We start from the raw sequence: 24,088 nt of genomic DNA on the forward strand, positions 1-24,088 counted from the left end.
GCTCATGGCGCCGGCACATTATTATGTGGTTAGGCCTTTGTACTCTCTCACCCTGAACGTGTGAGTTTAGGGCTGCAACTAATGCATATTTTCATTATTTTCCCTGATTATTTGTTTTTGTCTAGAAAATGGCAGAAAACTGCAGGAAATGCTCGATGACTTCAAACTGCTCGTGTTGTCCAATCAAAGGCCTAAAACTTATAGATTCAGTTTACAAAGAAATAAAAATGAGAAATTAGTTGAGCAAAACAATGGCAGTTTAGTCTGCTCATCGGGTTAGGGGTGGAGTGTTGAGGCCTAGTTGCAGGTTTTACGTTAGCCAACTGCATCTACCAGCTGACAGGATGCAGATGTTAAAGATGATATCACTTTCCTTCATGAACTGTCCACAGAAAGGACATCCCTGCTGCTGGGTCAAACTGAACCCGCTGATTATAAGACAATGAGATCCCAACTCTTCTACACAGGAGCAGGACACCCAGAATGAAACAGACACAAATGGCTTGGCATTTTTTTGTCACCTTTTAGTAGTTCAGTTTCGTTGTAGTCTTTTTGTGTGTCTTTACAGCTGTTTTGTGTCTCTTTGTGGTCACTTGGTATCTCCGTTGTCATTTTGGATCTCTCTTGGTGGTTTTCTGTCTTTTTGTGGTCTCTTTGTGTGTCTTTGTGGTCTTTTTCTTATTCTGTAGTCATTTTAAACACTTTCTAGCACAAAATATTAAGTCATATCAAACAGGCTCCGTTCCAGGGGCCTGTCTTGCCATCCCATCTTGTGATTTATCTCAGGACCTTGTAAAGATTTGCTCACTTTTTTTTGTTTTTGTTTTTGCACTTTTGAAACAGTAGAAAGCACAGGATCAGACTGTCCAGCTCTATCTGGGTTTATCTGCAACACCACCACCACCTGAGATGCTTACCTATCTGGCCCATTTAGTTAGTTTTTTTTTTTTATTGTCCCCAGTGACTCATTGCTTCTTCTAAACCCCTCAGCTTTCGCTTTCCATTTCCTTTAAACCGCCTGTGTGAGCACCAGGTGTCGCTGTTGCGCCTCATAAACCTGAGCAAAAAGTCAAAAGTTATTTATTTATTTATTTATTTTTTTAAGGGCAGTTACTAAACGTGTAAGAGGTTTTTTTTTTTTTTTTTTTTTTTTGTCAAAGACTTCGGAATTCCCGCGTCTTCAGTTTGTAGAAAAAGTGAGACGCAGCATGATGCAACCAGGAGAAATCCCTCGTCTCTCCAGCAGGGAAGCGCTGGCCTTGGCACACTGAGGTGGGATCAAGGCTCATGTAAATAGTTGTAAATTGTTTTGCATTTGGGGCAAAGCGGAGTCGAAACCAGAAGGCACCGAGGCGTTCAGCTAGATTACTTAATGGAAAAAGTTCTCATTGTCGGTGTGGGTGTTTTTTTTTTTTTTTTTTTTTTTTTTTTTTTTGTTTTTTTTTTAGATTAAAATGTTGAATATTCAAATTAGTAAAGCTTTGGGTTAAAGGCTACAGTAGGTTACCTGCTGGGGGGGGGGGGGGGGGAGTTCCCGTCTGGGAGGCGACATGACGTTGTGGGGATTTCCACACCCTGAACCAGCCAATCAGAGACTGGGCTTCTGCGGAAACACAAAACTGAGGCAAAGTGTGCTTCAGACATCATTCAAGGTATGTTTTCAAGTCGGGTCGACACCTTCTCACGGGTCGGTTGAGGTAGTGAGAGTCTGCCGAGCCCTTGCCCGAGCTGTGTCCAACTAAAGAGGAGAGCTGACGAGGAGGAGACGAAGAAAACCGGGACTCGTCCGATTTGGAAATAATTCAAGGACACGACGGCGGAGTTCATGGTCTGAAAGGATCCTCACATGAGATGAAAGACATGGACATCGTCAGCCACCTTCAGCCTACCTCAGGTACGTGTAAAGGCTCGGCCCGTGTGTGTGTGTGTGTGTGTGTGTGTGTGTGTGTGTGTGTGTGTGTGTGTGTGTGTGTGTGTGTGTGTGTGTGTGTGTGTGTGTGTGTGTGTGTGTGTGTGTGGGGCTGACATCATCTTCAGGCATGTGATTTGTCAGAGCAGAGGAGCCAACACCCATCCCCGGGATCAGAGCGCTGCTGCCCGGCTGCTGCTCCCCCACTGTTACTGCTCTGCTCTGTGCAAGTTCAACTCTTTGTGTTTTACTGTGTCGACTGACAGTTTGCTTTTCGTCTGTCCTGCAGACCGAGCAGTGTCAGACTTCGGTGAGTATGGACTCTTTGTTTTTGCTTCAAGACACTGATGCATGTGTGATGTAAGGCGACGTGTGACCTGAGATGACCTTGTGCAGAAGTAAACCATCATTAGTATTTCTGCTTCCGTGTCTCCTGCAGCCTCTGGTTCACACTGTTCAGACAACAAATCGACAAATTATTAGACAAAATAGGACATTTCTGTAAACCTAACAGCATTATTAACCATTCAGTTTTACATATGCATGAAACTAACTTGTTTTCTTTTTTCATTACACATTGTTTTCTTTCTTAATTGTCTATACACAGTGAAAGTCTATAAAATGGTCAGAAAAAATGTCCCATCACAAGTCCCAAAAACATAAGTTTGCACATTATCTGCATTAGTTGTGATTGTTGTTCAAAATCCAGAGATATTCAGTCACTACGTACACACTTCAGCTGAGGTACTTTACTGATTTATGTATAGTTGTAGCTGATTATTAGACCATCAGCAGAAGAGTAGACAGCTCATGCCGACAGCTTTAAAAATGTTTTACGGCTCCTTTGTCAATATTTGTTAGAGCACGGCTGCATGAAACTGTTGTCTCTGTTTGGTGTGCCAGTGTCAGACACACGACAACCACAGGTCTAAATCAGACTACAGGGTAAATTTAACCACACATAACCATGGCAACAAGGTCCGCGGTTCTTTTACTGGTTAACTTTCACTGGAAAGTAGCCAGGTTACTCCAGCACTGTGTTTTAGTACCTTGAAAATGTCCTTCAGTATTTCTCTTTTATGCCACTTTACACAGCTACTCCACTACATTTCAGACATTTATATTTTATTATTATTATTATTATTATTATTATTATTATAGCTCTTAATTGGAATACATGTTAAAGGTCCTTTCTAAACTTCTTAGATGGTTTCATTTAAATAACCAAGTAAAATTTCACAGTAACATCAAAGATTAGAGAGAAGCCCAAATGAATGAACATGAATTAGGTTTTTAGAACTTGTTTTTTCTTCTTTCCTCTCTTGTGAATCATCTCACAACCCTCAGATTTATCTGGAGACCCTATGGATCGGCCCAACCCCTTATCCAAGGACTTATTGATTAACTACTATGAACAAAATAGTTTAAGCTTCAAAACAAGTGATTTTACTTTGATACTTAAAGTATATTTTGCTGTTAATACTTCTGTACGTTTATTTATGAGAGCAAAGTTAAACTTGTGATGGAGTATTTTGAAACCACGTTACTGATATCTTTACTTGATTAAATTTTCTGAATACTTCTTCCACCTCTAGTACTCAACTTACTAACTCCTTTAAGATAACATATGTTATCTTTTTTTGGTAATTAGTTATGGTTTAAACAGTAAATGACACTTAAATTCATATATACAAACACAACAATACTGAGCATGAAACAGATGTACTGTAATATGAATACAGACATACAAAATACACAAACGCAGGAAAAGGTTAGGCCAATACAATCAGATCCTGATGCATCTTTTCTCTTGTCTGATTACTTTAGTTATTATATGGCACCTGTCGAATCTGTCAAAATCATACATAAACATCACTCTGTCTCTTATATTGGTTATAGTTTTATCATTTGATGATGCTTTAAATCCCAATTTATTTCCAGATAATCTAAGAAGTTTCCTGTGAAGAACTACATGATTTGTTTCTGATTACAGGTAAAATAGAAAATGATCAGCTGGTACACTTCTACTTATTTCTAAATGCTGAGCTAACACAACCCTGAGACTTTAATTCAGACGATAGCAAGTGAGCTAAACACTCAAAATGTGTCTACAAACAAATATACAGCTCAGCATAAATGAAGAATAAAGTTGCGACTAATAAGTAAGCCATAAATATTTTCTTTCTTAGTTTCTTTGATGGAAATTAATCTGTAAGTCAATGATAAACTGAACAACTCGACTCGAACCAGACCTCTGTCTCTATTTTTCCTATAATTGGAACCAAACTAAACAGTTCTTTCCAGGAAACTGTCAGGGAATTACTAAGAAATCATTTTATATCCCAATGTTTTTAGCCAAAGTTTTCATTCACAGTTTTTTTTGGCTTGTTGTCTGTACATAAAGTACCCGTGGGTTACATGAAAAGTGCCTCAAATTGAATTGAAGAATTGAAGTCATGTAATCTGAATTTGAATAACACTATTCTCGGACATTGTGGATCAACAAGAGTTCAGTGCTGACTTTCCACCGGAGATGCTATTTCTTAGTGAACAATATATTTTTTAAATTTTTCTACAGATCTCCTTCATGAAATCATCAGCGCAGAGAGCGAGCAGTCAGGTGTCCTTCCTAGACCTTGTCCCCCTCCTGCTGACCTCCTCTCCGAGTTGCCGCCCAGCCAACACCCCAGGATGCGCCCACAGAGCTCCTCCCAGTCTTCACAGCCTGTGCTGGTGGCAAGGGGCACTGGACACCCAGTAAGTGGGTTCAAAAACATCTTGGAGTGCGCTCTTAGAGTGTTGTGTATTTGTACCATTGTTGTCATTTGTGGTGTTGTGTCTGGTCTCATGCAGTTTCTACCTCAGTAAGTGGTTTCCTTATTACTGGCAAAACCCAACAGTCAGGCAAGTTGTTTCTTTCAGGCGTGGATGGTATGCTAAAAGAAGGCAAGAGTGGTCAGTTGTGGGCAAATGGGGCATCAGGAGGCCGTTTTTAAAAAAGAATAAAAGTCGGGGGCTCCTCTGTGGCTCACCTGGTAGAGCGTGTATCATTGAGGCTTAGTTCTATCTGCAGTGGCCCGGGGTTCGAATCTGGCAGGTACAAATGTTCACATATCAGTGTGATACAGTCAGTTTATTTGATCCATAGTGACTTAATGTTGCTGCTGAGAGTTTATTAGTGTAACCGTTGACAACAGAGGAAGCTTCTGCTGGGATTTTTTAGCGAGGAGGTTTCTGAAGGGTTAAATGTTGGTGGAATAAACTGCAGTGTTGTACATGTGCAGCCTGCAGATGGGTCTTTTGTTGTTGTGCAGAGCAGCAGTTAGGCACCCAGGCTGGTCTTCCCATAAAGCACGTGGTTTACAGACAGCACAGAGAAGTGTTGTAATCTGATAAGACTGTAGATACGCAGTAGCCTGCATAGACAGGTATAAACACTGCAGGGCACCAGAAAGCAGATTTAACTCTTTGTTAGCAAATGATCTACACATGTGCAATTTCTGCATTCGGGGTTTTTTTTTGTGCAAATACAGTTTGATAAAGTTGAGAGTCTTTGCGGCCTGTGAGAGGCTGACACACCTCCCCAGCATGCTTTTCTGTGGGAGGAGGCTGAGAGCGAAGAAGGAGGAGGGGCTGGACGTTTTGGAAGAACTGTAATCTGACTCCTACTTTCAGTTTGCCGTCCTTTCTGTTTACTAGCCAAACCCACCGGGGGTTAGAGGTTGCATTCTTAGCGCCACACTGCTTCTTCAATTGGTCGATCTACATCAGGTCTAGCTGACTTCCTGTTTCCTGGCTCAGTCTGTCAGGCTTTTGTTTAGCTTCAGTGTTTTAAGGTCGAACAGGTATGTCCAGATTCACACGCTAACACGGCAGCAGACATCTGTGGCTCGACAGGATACTTTGAAACATGATCTCATGCAGATGCATCATCCAGATCTCTGCAGCAACGGTTTAATGAGCTCTCAGCCTGATTAACTGCTACACGGGAGCGAAAGGAGTCAACTTCTTTACTTCTTTGTTCCCTGCAGGTTTGATTATTCATCTTTTGTTCAACTGATGCTACAGATTAAAGACTAAAAATTGTTTGTGATACTTTTTCTTTGCTTTACATTAAGGCTTATTGGACAAAAACTGGTGATTGACGACTGGGAGAATTGCAGCTAGAGAAAGTAAAAGCAGCACAGAGAGATTGATATTAAACACCAATGTGGGAGCGGAAAGCTTGATGGCCTGTGGTGTAACGGAAAAAATAAGACATGAAATGCAAGAGGTGGAGTCAAAGGGCACATGGTTAACTCTATGCACTGATACAAAGCACATGTATGAAGGAAAAACATGCAGTGACTCAGTTTTGCTTGCTTGTTTCACTGTCGAAAGCTTCAGCTACTCTCATCTACTATAATGGAAGACAGACATCTGGTTGTCTAGTATGTACCTTAAAAACATGCCCGACAGATTTTTTTTCTCTGACTATAAGTTGATGCTTTCTATCGTTATAGGGAAGCAAATAAGATGTACTCAGATGTTTTACTTAATTAAAAGTAGCAAATGTAAAAATGCTCTTTTAGAAGGGAAAGTACATAAATATTATCAGCAATTATCATTCCAGACAAACCTGAGAGTTTGTGTGATGATTAATCGGGGAAGAAAGCAAAAAAGATACATTTTTGACTTTGTCCTTGTTGTCTATGGTGATGAAATAGAAACAATTTATTTTCTGAACTTAAGGAAGTGTCTTCAAATGTTTATTTTGTTTGACCAAAAATCCAAATGACCCTCAACCCCCACAAATATTCAGTTTGCAGTGGTAAAAGAAAAAGAAATCTTCTCTCATGAGAGGTTGCAATCTGCAAATATTTGGCACTGTTTCACAATTTTTGCTTGAAAAACGATCACTGATTGACTAAATGATTAATGAACTTCAATCATTGTTTTAGATCTAAACTCATTAAACTGACTCAACTTGAAATTAAATGGATGAATCTGATACTTCTGGCAGAATTCAAGACCACTGTATTTCTATGGTTAATGACTCTTAATTGTGTCTGGTCTTAGCCCGAAACCTTTGTATTGTTTTCTCTGCATCTTTTAATGCTTTCGTCTTGGCCAGGTGTTTGTTGCAAAACAGTTTTCCAACCTCAGTGGGACTCAGTGAAGTAATCTTATGAATAAGGTTGTGTTGCCGTGTTTCTTTCCACAGCCCACCCGGCAATTCCCTCAGCCCCTGCGGTTGAGCGATTCCAATGAGATGGCGTCGGCTCCTCCTTCCCGGGCTGCCCCCTCTCCGGCCGGTTCCTCTCGCCGTAGTCAAGGCTCATGTCTGCCCACCTCCAGGAGCTCCAGCAGTGTCTCCTCACAGAACCGGGGTGACACCGACATGCTGGAGCGGATTCTAGAGAAGCCCAGACTGGTGGTGGTGGAGGAGCCCAAGGACAGAGGCATGAGGTTTCGGTACGAGTGCGAAGGACGCTCAGCTGGCAGCATCCTAGGTGTGTCCAGCACTGACACCAACAAGACTCAGCCTGCGATAGAGGTACAGTGATCATCAAGTTGATCTCTCTTAGTTAAATTAGATTTTCGTTTTTGACCATAGAGGGGGTTTACCAGCAGAAACCAGCAGGTTTTACCCACAGTTGATTTTGTTTGGTGTGTACACTTAAACCCCCCTGTGCAGACGTTGTAGATGGGTGGAGCAGGGGGGATGTGGGTTGTTGGAGTCAATTAGAAAGTCCCCACAAATCCCATCTCGTGTGTGTTCAAAGACAGGCGGTTTATACTCTGTCTGCATACTAACAAACACTCCTACGCAATAATCTCCTCCTTTATGCAAACACGATCACTCAATAAGACATGTGGGAAGTTTAATGGCAAAAAAATCAAAGCATTTCTGCAGTTTGTGTATTTTAAATGTACTTAGTCAAGCCTAACATTATAGGTTAATATGGCGGGTTTGATTTTTATTTTTTATTTTTCATTTGTTTTTTGCCTGTTTTCTGTTTTTTATTGTCCTTGATGACATGGGTCCAGGGGGAATGATTATTATTCATGGGACATTGTGGGAAAAGCCTTTTAAAGTTGGTCAGTGATAACACACTGAACAAAGGAGGGGAACCTAAAAGAAGAACATTTAATATGCATAAAAATGCAGGAACTCAACAGCACAAAGAACAAAAAAACAGCTTTGACTGGCAGCTGCTCTGGATTATAGCTGCAACAATTAGTTGTTTAATCAATTAGTCGGTCAGTCATAAAAAAAATGTAAATTTAAACAAAAAATAATGATTTGATTGATCATTTCAGTCAAAGGGTGCAAGATTAGTTCCATTTTTGATTAATGTACTGATTATTTTCTTGATGAATTGTTTTGTCTATAAAATGGTAGAATTTCACACAGCCCAATGTGACACTTTCAGGTGACTTGTGACTTGTTGTGTATTCAATATTTGGCTTTTTTGCTGAAAGAGACTATTCAGTTATAAAAAATAATATAAATTATTATTATTTATTTTTTATAATATAAAAAATAGTTTCCAATTTCTGACAATCGGCCGCGATATCTGACCGTAAATTAAGGATCTTTGGGTGTTGCACTTCTGGCTCTGGGGATCTGTGATGGCTTCTTAACACAACCTTTTGACATTTCATAGACAAAACAATTAATAGAGAATGCAAATAACTGTTATACACAGCCCTACTCTGGACTGCAACGCATTTCACTCTTCTTCAGGCAACATCTGCTGCATGTTTTAATATTTAACATATTGGAAGTTTCTAACTTTGAATTAGTTGAATTAGTTGACTCTCCTCCTTTTTTCTCTGTTTGAGAAATGATCAATATCAAATATTTTTATCATGTTGAATCACGTAGCACATTATGTTTTGTGTGTGAAGGTGGAACACCTGCTGTTTGGTTGTTTGTCCAAATGTCCCAGATGTCACAGATTAGATTTTAACACAAGTAACGATGCATCTCAGCATTGTATTGTAATCCTCACACTTGGATTGATTTGCCAGTGAGTGACAGGCGGAAACAGGATGTTTGTTGGTTCTACATCAGCTGTGGAGGACGATGTGTTTACTGTTTTGTATATTTTTCTCTCCCTCCTACTTTTATTGTCCCGTCCTGTTCCCTTTCTCAGATTCAGGGTCCCATTGACTACATAAAGAGGGTCACGGTCACTGTCTCCTTGGTGACCAAAGACCCCCCACACCGGCCTCACCCCCACTGCCTGGTGGGTAAAGATTGCCCGCCTGGTTCAGGAATCTGTGTGGTCACGTTCAACCCTCACAGCAACCGGCGCCACAGGTGCACATCCATCTCTCATTCATTTATTCCCAGCAACATTATATGTATAAGACAAGTTTCTTCTTTACCTAAGACTTAAAACTCATCATACCTTTTTAACTTCTTCTTCTCCCAACATTGGATCAAACAAAATGTCCTGACAAAAAAATGACTTTATGTTTTATATCCTGCCTTTACTTGCAGCTTTGCAAACCTTGGTATCCAGTGTGTGAGGAGGAAAGAGCTCGATCTTTCACTTCAGAAAAGAAGGAACCAAAATATCGACCCCTTTCAAAGTGAGTGGTATGCTTACACACACACACACACACACACACCTCATCAGAACTTTCTATACATCTATTTAAATAGATACACCTTTCTCTAAATGACTCCTCATAACAATTTATGTTGTGTCTTTTCCTCCCTCAGCCGGTCACTCAAAGGGGATTGAAGACCTGGACATGAATGCAGTGCGTCTGTGTTTCCAGTGTGAGCTCGAGTGGGAGGACAGCAGAAAGGACAGTCTCAGCCCAGTGGTGTCCAGTACGATCTATGACAAGAGTAAGACACTGCCAAAGACACCAACACTTACAAACCATGACACCATATTACCAGCTGCAGCAAAAATGTATTTCCTGATTCTCACACACTGTTGCATGTTTGGTTTTTTTTGTCTTTCACAGAAGCCACGACTACGTCACAGCTGAAGATCACCTGTTTGAACCAGTATAAAGGTCCCTGCACCGGCAAGACGGAGATCTACATGTTATGTGACAAAGTACAGAAAGGTGAGAGGAAAGTGGAGTTTTTATTTGTGTCTGTAAACCGGGTACAGGACATAAAATAAGGCACAAATCTTCAACCTGAAGTGGCCTGTCATTGCAGATTTCTTCAGAAACTGATTTGGTGGATATTTTAGGAGGAAAAAAATGACATTTTTAGAGAAGTTGGCATTGGAAATTTTTAGGCAAGACTAACGATGATGTAGCTTTCCAACCACATGTAGAAAAGATTTATGCCATTTTACAGTTTGTGGTCTAAAAGGAACTGTAGGAACAACTGTGGGAAATGAGTGGTGCAGTAATTATTTTTATGGCCATAGCAGATATCCTCTTTGGTATCTTACAGTCATTGTTGATGAGGGACTACTTTCTCTTTGACCATGCAGATGTCCAGTCTTTTAAGTGATAAATCAGCAACCTATTGGCCTCTTGGCACCTCTGCAGTATAATCTACATTGTGCTGCCTCGAAAACAAATTTATAAAATTGTGTTTTTTTTTATTCTGCAAAACTAATTTGCAGCTGTTGCTGACTTAACTGCTGGTGTAACATCTTCAAAAACCAAACAGGAAATATATTTCTGTTACTTTATCCAGAATATTAAAGGTTGGGAAGTGGTTGTACAGTATTTTGCTCGTTTCTCTTAGGTCTTGTGTGGCCCATGACCTCAGAGGTGTAAATCCTCGTTGTCTTAGTCTAGGAAAGCAGAAAACACTTACTATGGTTACAATAAAAGAAGCTATAAATGGCAGCTCCACTAGTTTCAATACTTTGACTTGCTGTTCACAATTAAAACCAGAACAAAAAACAGGGTTTCTGCCGGGTTCACCAGGTGAAATGTAAGACTTTTTCAGACATTTTTAATACCACATAAAATTCAATTACATACCTTTTCCTCAGTCATACTGATCAAATCAATGAAAAACAGTAGGGATGGTAAGGCCTAAAATTATTTACATCACAATTCCCAATAATGTCTTTAAACAGGACCTGGATAAGCAGCTGGAAACTGATTGATGCATTTAACAATAAAATATTTACATATTTTATAAAAGGTCAGAATCATTTTATTAGTAACATTAGCGCTTGACCAATATTGAAGATGTGTCTTTTTAATACTTTTTGAAGGCCTTGTCAGAGGAAACTGAAATCAGTCATCTTTTTAAGGCTTTTTAAGACCAATAACCTGGAAAATATTATATATATATATATATATATATATGTATGTATGTGTGTGTGTGTGTGTGTGTGTGTGTGTGTGTGTGTGTGTGTGTGTGTGTGTGTGTGTGTCAGCTTTGGTTGGATAATTCTTAGGTAGTTTTCTCATTTACCTTGATTAACATGGCTCTGTGACTTGTCGCTGATCCACAGATGACATAGAGATCAGATTCAGCCGAGGGTCGTGGAAGGCAAGCGGGGAGTTTGCCCAGACAGATGTGCACCGACAGATTGCTATTGTATTTAAGACTCCGCCCTACCAGGACCAGAACATCACAGAGGAGGTTGACGTCAGCGTCGTCCTGCGGCGCATCTCAGACCAGATGGAGAGCGAGCCTGTTACCTTCACGTACCTGCCACACAACCCAGGTCAGTTGGGACTGTATGACACTGAGCTGTCTGGTCTTCGGGGTTATCTTACTCCTGTCATCATTTAAATCAGCCCAGATGGCAGTTTAAGCTAAAAGGCTTAAAGTGACATGTCCTAAACCAGGTGCAGCAGATCATTTTTGACCAGAAATGATAACGGAAAGTTTATTTAACTATTTCCAAACTGTTTCTCATTTCAGATCCATATGAGGTGAAGCGGAAATGTAGAATAAAGTCGGACATCAGTTTCAGAGAGAAACCTTGTCAGACAGGTGAGGCTTGGACCTCGTCCTTTCTTTTCTGTCTCTCAGTTCGATGTTTTCTTTATTCATGTTTACCTTTTCGATATTTAGAAGCATGTAGGTTAGTTTAAACTGATTAAACAAGGCAAGTTGCCTTTGACATCATGGGATTGCTTGCATAGGTCTTTTTCACAGCAGACATTTTGACTTGTCAAAGTATGAAAAGCGCTGCTGTTACTAATAACATTCGTCATGGCTCTGGCTGGGCATGAAATCTGGGACGTCAGTATCGAGGTTTTGGTCTTGGTCTTGGTTTTGGTTTCAGAATCGTTACACCCCTTTTTTCTGTTAATCTTGTACGTTGTGTTAACTGACATTATATTTTAACTGGCCTTTCTGTAATTGCACTATGAACACAAAGTCAGAGGAAAAAGACAAATATGGGGGCGTCGGTGGCTAGAAGATGCAGATTGCCATCACCGCACAGTTTCATTCATGTCATTTGAGCCACAACGTGTAAAATACTACTCCAGTAATGTTAAAGCAAGCTCACTACTCTTTATAAGGGGTCTTCTGACAGCAACAAGGTGGGAAATCAGACAGAGGAACTGCTCACACTGCAAGACAATAATATATAAGACAATTAATAAGGCATCTGGACACCCCTCATACTGCACACCACATGACAGCCAAATCTTGCAGAAGTTAATCTCCATTCAAAAATGAGTCCAATTTGTCTGTTAAGCTTCGAGTGTCCCAGTAAGTCATGTCAGTGTGACAGTGAGGCAGCATGCACAGTGCCACGACCCTGAAACTGAAGCAGCTAAATGGGAATTCAGCCATCATTAATTGTGCTATTGACTCGTCCTGTGCTCTCTAAAAAAGGCCTATTGTGCATGCTCACTCACTGGCATGACTTCCTGGTGAAGCTACATGGAACACAGCCATTGTTAATGCTATTAATTACACCAGCGCTTTTCCTGCTATAGCAAGTCCAAGTGTCTACAGTAAAAAAGGCCCATTGGAAGTCAGTTTCTTTCCCTAAGAAATATCGCTGTCCACACTTAAGTGTACTGTTATAAATGATATCATAGATTCTTTTTCAACAAACTTTGTTCCATGTTGGCCTGCAAAAAAATTGGTTTTGAATTGAATTGGACATGAATGTGAATTAAGGATATGAATGAAGACTGTCACAAAACAGTTAATGTGTCACTGTAAAATGCATATGCTAGGCTTATTACAATAAGTAAAATAAGAAACTCTGTGCCCAAGATGCTTAATATACATATACTACATACAGAGTGTAATGCAATACAATTTAACAACATCGCAAACTGCACTCACAGCTTCCTGAAAAAGTTCAAACTAAAACTGAACTTTATAATCTTACAGATTTTTTGCAGAATTGTTCTTGCAGGCCGTTATTTTCTCTCTAACACAACCTGTTTCTTCTTCTGCAGCAGAGCAGTCCTTCCACTTCCCGCAGCCTCAAGGGGCAGCGTGTTACAACGCACCCCAGGACACAAACAACCACACCGACGAGACAACCATCATTAATCAGTTGCTAGAAATACCCGCAATATGGGAAGCGATTTGTGACACCAACAATTACATGTCCTGTGACTTTGTGGAGGAGCCCGATGGCAACTCCACGTTTGCCAACATGGATACAAACTTTAACCAAAACTTCGAGTCATACACTCAGGACTTTTCCCAGTTCAGCGACTTTCAGTTCAACATGCTCGTCAATGAGAACCAGACTCCGCAGTCAGAGCCACAGGACAGCCTGTCCAATGTGGTTCAGGTGAAGAAAGAAGAGGCGCTATGAGGGCGAGCTAGTCTGAAGCTCACTACTTAATATGTAAAACATACATCTGTAACCTTTTGGAATTTAGAGCCAGAAAAGATCATGTTGTCTCAAATCCAAGATGAAGCGAAATGCTTCCTTTGATCCAGCTGCTTGTGACCAGTAATGTGTTTGTTGAGTAATTTGGTTTCACAACTCTGCTCTGTTGTCCTCTCCTTCACCCCTGATCTTTATGAAAGCCTTGCTGGTCAAGGCTTTCGCAAACAGGAGCAGGTTAACATTCCTAAATATTTGTCAATAAATGCTGCTAGCATTAATTTTAAGGCTTAAGTTCAGAAGAAGGTAATTCTCACAGTACGAGTGGAGCTCTAAAAAGAGAACTCATGAACTTCTCTCTTTGACTTGGGAAAAGCAGAAACCCTTCCGTAAACTGCTCTCTGTTATAGTAAATTTTCATGGTTGTGTGAGAGCTGTTTTGTCAACTCGAAAACAAGCTGATTCCTTACTAGAAGTTGTCTGAAAGGATTTTAGTTTTACAATACACAGTGTACAGTAGTCTGAGATCTGTTCTTCACAATATTCTTGTTTGTTATTGCCCTCTGTTGTTGTGGAGATCACACCTGGCTTGTTTAATATTTAATCCACTTATAAGCAATAGAAACCAGTCCTCCTAGTTTTCATCATTCTCTCTATGTCATTTCCCTTTGTTCTGCAGTTTCACTCTCATGCTGTTTAAAATTTCTGCTCATACCTCGTCACGTCTAACTCCACCCCCTTTGCTGTGACAGTGAACTGTAAATGTTTCCAAGAAAAAATAAAATATCTCTGTGTTATTTTTGTCGTTTCGTCGTTACTTCCTCTGAAACTGCTTTTGTGATGAGTTATTAGATGTCAAAACAAACAAACGGGAGGTTGACACTTCGGACTATCTGACTGTCCATACACATTCCTAACCTGTTACTCACTTATGAAAATATTAAATCTTGGCAACAACAACTTGTAGAAGCTGGTTTATGCTTGATGGATGGTTTATGCTCGTCACAGCTCTGCTGTAAATGTCAGCAGTGCCATGACAGAAACTCTCAGGATGAAAAGTCTCCTGAGTTCACGTTTATATGATGCCTTGGGGTCCTTTTAGTATCAGCGTCTTAACCACCCACAAGTATTAATGCGTTTTTATTCTCAAAAACGTGCCTGTCACATTTTACAGTAATCCAGTCAGAAAAAATCTCTTATTTCTCCTTTCCCCTTCGGTTCGTGTGGTCTCTGCTGAGTCATCCAGGCTTTTGTAAGGCCACATGTTCTTAGGGAAACTAAATCCAGTTAAGAAATTTTTACAGATTGACACATATTGGGAAGTATCTGAGCACCACTATTTTTCAAACCTTATATTTAAATGTCAAATCTTTCATCATTTTGAAAAATTATTTTCTTATACTTCTTCTCCACTACATTGCGGAGGCAAATATTTTTATATATGTATTTGATAACTTCATTTACTTTGCTGATTCAGATGAATACTACAAAATATAATAAATCAATTGTAATGTATTATTGTAGAGATTTTACTGAAGGGGGAATTCATAAGCCACCCAATATAATCAAATCTTTAACCAGTGTTACCACATTAATCCCTCGCATGTTTCTAGAGTCCAAGGCGACATTACATACACCATTTAATATTTTTTTCAAAAGGTAGCAAATCCTCACGTTTGTGAAGTGGAAGGCAATAAATGTTTGGCATCTTTGCTTGATAAATTACTTCAGCGATGAGATATTGCTGCTGATTAATGTTTCAGCTCTAATACTTGTCATCACATTTATTTAAGTAGCAATAAACAATAATACAACAATAAATGGTAGCAGTGCCATTGAAACAATGGTGACAGATTATATTTGATGCTTCATTTACTTCTGTTGGGAATGTGTTAGATAGACCAGGTGTTACCTTTGTTACCTTTTCTGCCTGCCTGTCACTGTTGAGTTGACCTGAACACAGATGGCTTACAGTCACTGGGAAAGTCCACACTGGGCTGGTTTCCAAGGCCTTTGATCTAATGTGCGTGGACACACACACACACACACACACACACACACAGATACACACAGATACACATTATTTCCTGTGAAATGGTCCCATCAAACCCTGCTTCCAAGATTTGTCTGGACATGTCCACACTATCCGTTTTAACACATACTCAATCTCTTTATAGGCTGCTGGTTTAATAAGACTTATCAAGTGTGTTTTTTTAATGAATGTTGCTACAGCAAGACTGAAATGGACTAAAGGAAGTTAAAAGTTAGGTGAGAAAATAGCCTAGCTCTATCCAAAGATGACAAAATCTGCCAACCACCTCCTCTATAGCTCATTAATTAACACATTACTTTGTCACTTTGTTTTTGTGCCCGTTAAGCCAAACTAGCTTTTTATGCTAACCTAAGATGATCAGACTTGCTGTTTGTTCTTGTTTCTGGCCTTTCTACAGGGCTACACTAACCAAGCTAGCTGATTCACTCTTTTCTAGTCTTTATGCTAAACTAACTGGGCTATGTTTGTCACCTGTCTCTAGTCTTCATCCTAAGCTAACCTAAACAGCTGCAGGCTTCATATTTGCCATGCAAACACGGGAAGATACCATTCCCGTGTCTTTGCGTGTTCCTGTAAACATAGATAGATAAAATACTTTACTAATCCCTTGGGGAAATTCAGATTGTCCAGCAGGTCACTAATGTGTTAACATTTAAGTCAGCGTCATAATGCTCTGCCGTCGGCTCAGGTGTTGAACAGCCTGATGGCAGTGGGAACAAAGGATTTCCTGAACTGCTCAGACATGATACACCTGCCCTATATTGGACTGGGACATCATCTCCAGGCTGTGTCCCAGTGAACGCTGGGCAAAGCTACAAAGATATAAAACAGAAAAAAGCAGCAAATGCTTATACTAGAAAAGATAGGATCATAAAATTAAAAAACACCATAAGTTCTAAAAACTGTTCCTCATTAAATCATTATTATGATTTCGATGTCATATTTTTTGTACAGCTTTCAGACTGTAGGCATGGACCTGTCGTGGTTTGAGTCAAACGTGTGGTTTTGTGATTTGGCGTGTCTGTTGGTTTGTGGAGACTCTGGGGAATACTGAGCTCGCAGGATGAGTCATATAGTGGAAACAATCAAACGTAGAAACTATACGGCGACACTTAATCAGGGAGCTCGAACCGTTCTTAACCTCAAGTGTACTCTATATTCTTGAGAAGGGGTGGTTTAAGTCTCAGTTATGTCACTCAGATGAAGTCACTCCTGCTCTCCATGAAAACCAAATCTGTCACTGGAGTCACTCCCACTTTACCAGGCCCACTGTGATAAATCACACACATTACAGTAAATGGCAGACAGGTGCCATGCTGTCCTGTAGGAGAAGGGGATATGGATAAAATTTTGATCATGGTATATGTAATTTAATATTGCAAGATTGATATATATTGTGATATATGAGGTTAATCAGACAACAATGGACTTTATGATCAAACAAATGAAATACCTGACAAGGCAGTCCGTAAGGGAGTCATGTATGAATCTAATATTGCCATAAAGAAGACATACTAGAAGTAGAGATACTATGGTTTAAGCTGTTTGGCAGAACCTCTAATAGCACATTTATAATTAAACACATTTATAAAGCCATATTATGTTTATTCAGATATAATTCCTTTTTTATTTTTGAAACATCTTCACAAATAAATAAATCTTCCTGAATCGATGTAACATGATGACAGTCATCAAGGTGTCTGTAGATTAAGACCTGTAATGCTACCTGAGGACTTCTCTGAAGCCAAATTAAGAGGTCATTTTTTAAATTTTTGCTGCAAGAAGGTTCACAAATGCCCCCGAAGAGTTTTTAGAAACAAGGCGAGTCTACGGCCATGTTAGAGGCTTAAAATGACACTGTTGATGTGTAGCAGGCTGCTGTAGGTGCATCGTTTCCCATTGTGAACATCCTAGTTTGGCATGTTACTGTGTTAACATTTACTAATTATTACTAAACACAAAGTACAGCTAATTGATTTTGAAGTTTTTTGGTCATAAACCAAAGTACAGGATGAACTGAAATGCTGACCTGATGATGATGTGAGGTGAAAAGTTACAACACTTATTAGAATTCATTACTGAGGGGAACATGAATGAATTGTTGTCTATAACTGACTGTGTCCCTTTTAAAGATTGAAACACCTGACATTACATCATAAAAAACAGTAGTTGGCCAAAGGTGGACTGGAAAGCATTTTTGTAAAGTGACACGTATCATAATAAATATTTACCCAAGTAACACCAATCAGGGATGGGAAAGATAAGACGAGAGCAGGTCACGGTTGTGGATGCCAGTTTCACATAAACAAATCATGTTTTATTTCCTAATTGATCTTCATGGACTGATTTAAAATTTTAAAAAATGTAGTTTTTTAACATCATTAAATCATGAACATCATTAGCTTTCAAGCCTCATTTGGCTCAGTGGGGTGAGGATGAACCTGCCAGATGTTCCCTTGCGCACTGCCAAAAAAGGAAAAAAAAAAGAGAAAGACCAAATTTGTTTGAGTTTGTTTTAGGTAATATGGACAACTTGATCATGTGCACAATATCAAAGGGTAATTCCAGACTGTGGCTGTAGCTATATAAGGACTAAATCTTCTGTTTACAGGTGCCAGATATAATTTTTTTTTCTGTTGCCTAGTTACAACACCCACGGGAGTCCCCAGTAGGGACTCCCCATCTTACCATAATAGCATGCTGCAACCACAAAGTGTCAAAACACCAATACAACTGACACAGATCAGACCAAGGTGCCGAAAGCGAAACCAAGCAAGAAACGGCTCTTTTGTTGTTTTCATAACCTTATTTTTCGTCTTTCTTCCCCCCTTCGTCAACTCAAGCACCATATAAGGAACTTTGCTGTATTAGCGCAGATGTGTGGTTATTACGACATTGTTTGTTTTGATGGTAGTACTACACATCATCTCTAACAAGAAAATGCTTAGAAATAAACACGATAGTTTCAAAGATTATGGCAATATAACACATTTAACTGTTGTTTGGGGGTTAACACATGGTGTCATGTGGTTTAATGGATGAGCCCGATTCATTTCTGAAGTTCATTAGTTGTGACTTGATTTTAATAAAGACACAGGTGACACTATCATCTCTTGTCTCTCAAATGGCGACTTTACATTCTTTTCATTTTAGGTATTTTAGGTCCATCTGGTGGGCAATCACAGAAACAACAACTTCTGGTTTCATATCCACATTAAGGTAGTAGAAAGGTAATAAAATGCATGTTCAGCTTGTACTTTAAAAGCTTGAAGGAACAGTTTGACATCTTGGAAAATATTCTCATTCTCTTTTCACCACTATGTAAAAGTACAATGCTTAACGCTACTTATCAAAAGCAAAAGTACTCATTATGCAGTAGCACAGTAATATTATTGCATACTACTACTACATACTATTGCTGATGTGTTAACCTAAAAGCAGCATATTAGTGATACTGTAGCCATTTAATAAGGAGCTAATTTTAACCACTTTAAATACTTTTGGGTGGGCCTACAACTAACAATTATTTTCATTATGAGTTAAACTGTAAATTATTTTCTTGTTTGATTGTTCTATAAAATGCAAGACAAGAGTCAAAAATGTCGGTCAAAGTTTCCCAAAGGCCAAGGGGATGTCACCAAACAGTCCAAAATCCAACAAGACTAAAATGAGCAGTAAATCCTTATGAGCTGGACCTGGGTAATGTTTGGCATTTTAGCTCTTAAACAAATCATCCTTTATAAAAATGTATTATTTTTATGTTGATCAAGTAATCCATCAATTTTATCAACAATGTGGTATTAACAGTCCTACAATGGTCTTATGACTTTGAGTTGCATGGTTTACATTTTTACAGTATTTTAACTTTCAAATTATTCTAATATCTTTTTATCAAGAAACTGATGGTTGCTGATGGTTGTTAGAATTCTGTGTGTTCTTGCTTAATGCTTCTGTACATGGATGTGTTCAAAATGTGATTATTAACAGTTTTGTTTATTTATGCCTTGCATGGCTACATGTGGGGAGCACATTGGTGCAGTGGTGCAGCGCTGTCGCCTCACAGAAAGAAAGGGTTCGAACCCCGGGCTTGGGGCCTTTCTGTGTGGAGTATATATGTTCTCTCCGTCTCTACGTGGGTTCCCTCCGGGTACTCCAGCTTCCTCCCACAGTGCAAAGACATGCACATTAGGTTAATTGGTGACTCTAAATTGCCCATAGGTGTGAGGGTGCCTGGTTATTTGCCTCTATATGTCAGCCCTGTGATGGACTGGCGACCTGTCCAGGGTGTACCCCGCCCTCGCCCAATGTTGGCTGGTATAGATAATGAATGAATGGCTACATGTACAGAGTAATGACTGTTATTGTTCTATTACTGCATCAATGTTTTTCTGCTTTCTGTTGCCCTACATTTGTATTTGGACATTTTATATACTTATAAAGATTCTCATCCTGTTACTTCAGTAGTTTTAGAACATCTTGCTAAATGACTGCAACTGAAAATTAGCCTGCTGGCTAACACTGGCACATTTACAGAAATGTTGATTAACATGTGATGCCCTTATAAATAAAGAAAATGAAATATTTGCCCATTAAATATAGCGAAACTAACTATTCTCAGCCAGGGGGTGGTAAGCATTAAGACTGGAGTTGCCCTGTTTCCTGTCTTTATGCTAGATAACAAGCTGCTGGCCCCTGCTACATATTTACCATGCAAACATCAGAGTGAATAAGTATATTACCCAAAATGTCAAACTATTCCTTAAAACGGTTTTTACTTACATCTCACCTCATGCAGCAAATCAATGAATTAATAATTAGTGGGCTGATGTAATAATTCAATTGGAGAACAGATGAGCAGAAACAACATTTAAGAAAACTGTTTTTTTAATTTTATCTTAATTTTCAGATATCCCCAACAAGGGTCTCATATCTCAGCTGGTCAGGGAGTATTTACACTGATGGGGGCTTTTGCCTTAATTCCTAAATGTCTCTTGCATGGGTCTTAAATTCAAGGAGTAAAAAGAACTGAAATAAATAAGCATTAGTCCAACGTGACCTTGTCCTTTGTGTCACTCCCAGATGGAAAGGCAAGTTGAAACTGCAGGAAGTTCTCCCAGCTGTGCACTCAGTGCTGAAACTGTTTCAGAGGCAGAAACTTGGTGACTCAAAATCCCACCACCATCTGGAGAAGCTCGACAGTTCAACCTACTTAATTTTTCAGTCTGAAAAGCTGTATCTGTCCCGCTCAGATGGTTTGTGGTAGTCACTTCTTCTCTATGATGTGCGGCTCTGAGAGTTTTTGAAGGCGCAGCTCCTCCTCCAGCTTGTCAACAAAGGCCGTAAACAGAGGCTCAGGCTCCTAGATGACAAGAGTCAGAAAAAAAACGGGTCAGAACACACAGGACACACAATGTACATGGTGTTGTGGTTACGAAAATAAAACATTTCAACCTGTCATGAGGTTTTTAAAAATCTTTCATGGGTCAAATTGATTTTAAAGTGAGGATCGAGGAGCAAAGAATGATCAAATAAGGAACTTAGGACCTAGAATCTGAAATATAGTCAAATATACTGTATGTCTCTGATCTGAGATGAAAGTCTTTCTCACTGAAAACGAGATAGAAAGAAGATATTTGCATCCTACATTTCTTGCAGCCTGCAACAGAGGAGCAATAGCACTGATCCTCTGTTTCTAGTTGTTGACATGAGATTCAGGCAATTGTGTCTGAGGACTCTGTTACCTTGTGCTCCAGTTGCCTCTGTTTCTCCACAGCCTCCTCCAGACTCAGACCCACCCACTCTGCCTCCTCCTCTGGGATTTCAAATTGCTGTTCAGACAGAAAGACAAACGTGATATTTTTTTTTAATCACAGCTCCATCTCTGCTACACTAGCTGAAACCACTCAACACATTTAGAATCAATCAGTGGACTGAAACACATGTGACTGACCTTGTATTTGTCATAGACCTTCTCTCTCTTGACAGGGTCATTGGGGTAAAGCTCTGTGTCTCTGCGTGCCAGACGAAGCAACATGGCCCTCTTGAGGTCCATCCCCAGCTTGGAGTTCAGGTCTTCCTTTGGTGTCTAATAGGAGTTGGACATTAGAGGCACATAAAAAGCCCAATGGAAAGCGCCACTTTGGTACACAGAGGTAGCGTTTTCTTACTTTGAGAATGTAAAAGTCGAAGCCATAGGCAGCATCAATGAGGTCCAGAGTTCGAGCTGTGACGGGGATGGTAAACTTGTGATCGAGGATTTCGCTGTACAGTTCTCTTTTGAACACCTGTGGTTTCCAGATCTTCCTCAAACGAGTGGACATCTGTGGGAAGAGACAATTCAATTCAATGAGATGAGATGAGATGAGATGAGATGAGATGAGATGAGATGAGATGGCATCTGGAGCTAACCATTATTTTCAATGTTGATTAAACTACAGATTATTTTCTTGATTATTTGATTAATAATTTGTTCTATAAAATGTCAGAAAATGGAGAAAATGCTCATTTTAATTTGCCACAGCCCAAATGTCTTGTTTTTTAACAGTCCAAACCCAAAGACACTGACGGTAATACTATATATGACAAAGAAAGGCGTTAATTCTCACTTTGTCATTGTTGGCATATCTGTAGCCCCTTATCCAGCCCTCTCCACCCCACAGGCCGTCTTGGGAATGTGGAGGGTAGTACATGGGAATTGGGACATCCTGAACCCGTTCCTTGTGCCCAGTCTTTGGGTTGGCTCGGTACTGGACTCCCAGGGGTCTCCAGTGTACAGGGGTGGGCTCTTTCTGCTCAAGGGACTTGAGGTAGTGTTTAGGGAGACGAGCATAGATGCCTTGCTTCAGTTTCATGGCCTCCCAGATTTTGGTAGAGTATTTCAAAAGAGGCATGATGGACTGTGTTTTGACGTCAGATCTGGAAGACAGAACACGGAGAAGATGAAACATTACCACTTTGTTACTATAATAAGCATGAATCAGGTGCTGGTCAAATGCAGACAATGCAAAAGACAAAATCAAAATTTAAGGGGAGGTGTGCTGCAAATCAAAACTTAGCTCTAGACCAACATTTGTTTTATTCATTTAAACTTAGTCTGCAAGTGGAAGAGCTCCTCTACTTTTCTCCCACTTGCAGACCACATTAAACCTGGTCTGCATTAAAACCCTTTACACTTAAAGTCTTTTCAAATGAGGACAAACAAAAAAACTGAAACGTTTATATTTAAAACTATTTAAAACGTGGTTAAAACACTCTCTTAATCTACACCTGTGAGTAAATTTGTGGCATTACAGATTACTAGTTTCTGGCTGGTAGTCGCCTGGTACAGCTTCTCTTTAATTAATTGATACTGATTTTCAGAAACTCACAAGCACAAGTGAGTATCTTTCATAAGGTTTGTCGTTAGCATGACGCTGACTGACAGGCAAAAAAACAACAATAAAACCAAACATGGCTTCTACGAGTCTGATATATCAATAACAACAAGTTCAAAAAGTCTGTCTTACCGCCTGATAAAAAAACAGTGGCCTACACCGAACAGCAAGTGAGTTTTTAACCCACGTTACAGCAAAATCAAACAAGCAAGGACATGAATCCCACGGTTTCTGTCCGCACTGATGGGCCCGCCTACACCGGCGGACATGATTGGATGTCGGACAGGAAATGGTCACAGATGATTGGCTTACACGGTTGTCAATCAAAAGAATATTTTTTTCTCCTTCCGGGTATGCCGGATGTAGATTCACAAACTGGTCAAGGATTAAAATTGTATTCTTATTTACAATTCTTTTATTCATCATTAATTGTATGTATGATGATTTATTTTAATTACTATTATTTTACTTTTCCTATCTATTTTGGAATTTTTATTTTTGGTCGTTATTCTGATTTCACTATGCGATAAGTACACTACTCAGTTAAATGATTTGAGCTTTTATTGTGAAGTGCAAGGACAAAGCTTGACAGGAAGTACTCTGGAGATTTAGTGGTCAGGAGATTTTGACAGTTTTAACTAAAAAGAAAAAATTCTCAGTGGAAGAACTATATTCAAGCTAAATTGTAGCAGATATAATATAAATTGATGCCAATATACTTCAGCCTTGACATATTGATTATAGATCGCCTCTTTACATCACAGCTATTACACAAGCGATAAATATCCTCACATTTCTACACCGATATTCGCTTTCTTCGCCCGAAAGGTGGAATTGAACCACTCTGCCGCTAAGCAGCTACAGGTTTGAAGCCTGCACCCCGGACCACCGAGGCTCATCCGGGCACTTTTCCTCACGTCATCCAAGTGTTTATAAACCTCGACACAGCGACAAATGTCTTAGTCAGGGTGTCAACAAAGATCACTACCGTGAGTTTTCGTTAGGTATT

The 24,088-nt window shown here is 39.6% G+C and overlaps 3 protein-coding genes and 1 non-coding gene across 9 annotated transcripts in view; 2 read left to right on the top strand and 2 right to left on the bottom strand.

The window, feature by feature from the left end:
• The window catches only part of calm3a (calmodulin 3a (phosphorylase kinase, delta)), a 224,889-nt gene that overhangs the window by 11,716 nt on the left and 189,085 nt on the right, over positions 1-24,088 (top strand). The gene's annotated exons all lie outside the window — the stretch shown is intronic.
• On the top strand, positions 1,609-14,450 carry relb (v-rel avian reticuloendotheliosis viral oncogene homolog B). 5 transcript variants are annotated; one of them, XM_071497110.1, is made up of 11 exons: positions 1,609-1,894; positions 2,199-2,219; positions 4,488-4,666; positions 7,113-7,445; positions 9,052-9,218; positions 9,402-9,493; positions 9,627-9,758; positions 9,881-9,985; positions 11,350-11,565; positions 11,766-11,837; positions 13,271-14,450. In XM_071497110.1, exons 1-11 carry the CDS (start codon positions 1,852-1,854, stop codon positions 13,636-13,638), a joined length of 1,728 nt encoding a protein of 575 aa, XP_071353211.1. In that variant the 5' UTR covers positions 1,609-1,851; the 3' UTR covers positions 13,639-14,450. The 5 variants fall into 5 exon arrangements, with proteins under 5 accessions (XP_071353211.1, XP_071353209.1, XP_071353212.1 ...); XM_071497108.1 differs by having other exon boundaries at positions 1,709-1,894; positions 13,274-13,790; XM_071497112.1 differs by lacking the exon at positions 1,609-1,894 and adding an exon at positions 3,851-3,902 and having other exon boundaries at positions 2,196-2,219.
• mrpl28 (mitochondrial ribosomal protein L28) lies at positions 18,031-23,353 on the bottom strand. Of its 2 annotated transcripts, XR_011693534.1 has the most exons (7): positions 23,212-23,353; positions 22,312-22,621; positions 21,874-22,026; positions 21,657-21,791; positions 21,448-21,534; positions 20,916-21,065; positions 18,031-18,169 (listed from the first exon to the last, which is right to left on the bottom strand). XR_011693534.1 is itself a non-coding variant. In XM_071497115.1 (6 exons), exons 2-6 carry the CDS (start codon positions 22,594-22,596, stop codon positions 20,970-20,972), a joined length of 756 nt encoding a protein of 251 aa, XP_071353216.1. In that variant the 5' UTR covers positions 22,597-22,621; positions 23,212-23,353; the 3' UTR covers positions 20,573-20,969. The 2 variants fall into 2 exon arrangements, 1 of the variants encoding a protein (XP_071353216.1); XM_071497115.1 differs by lacking the exon at positions 18,031-18,169 and having other exon boundaries at positions 20,573-21,065.
• trnastop-uca (transfer RNA opal suppressor (anticodon UCA)) lies at positions 23,898-23,984 on the bottom strand. The gene has a single exon. It is a non-coding gene; the product is annotated as a tRNA-Sec (tRNA).

This window comes from Trachinotus anak, unplaced genomic scaffold, assembly GCF_046630095.1.
Source record: "Trachinotus anak isolate AG129_WGS33_773 ecotype Australia unplaced genomic scaffold, CSIRO_AGI_Tana_v1 ptg000014l, whole genome shotgun sequence".
NCBI classification, from domain to species: domain Eukaryota; kingdom Metazoa; phylum Chordata; class Actinopteri; order Carangiformes; family Carangidae; genus Trachinotus; species Trachinotus anak.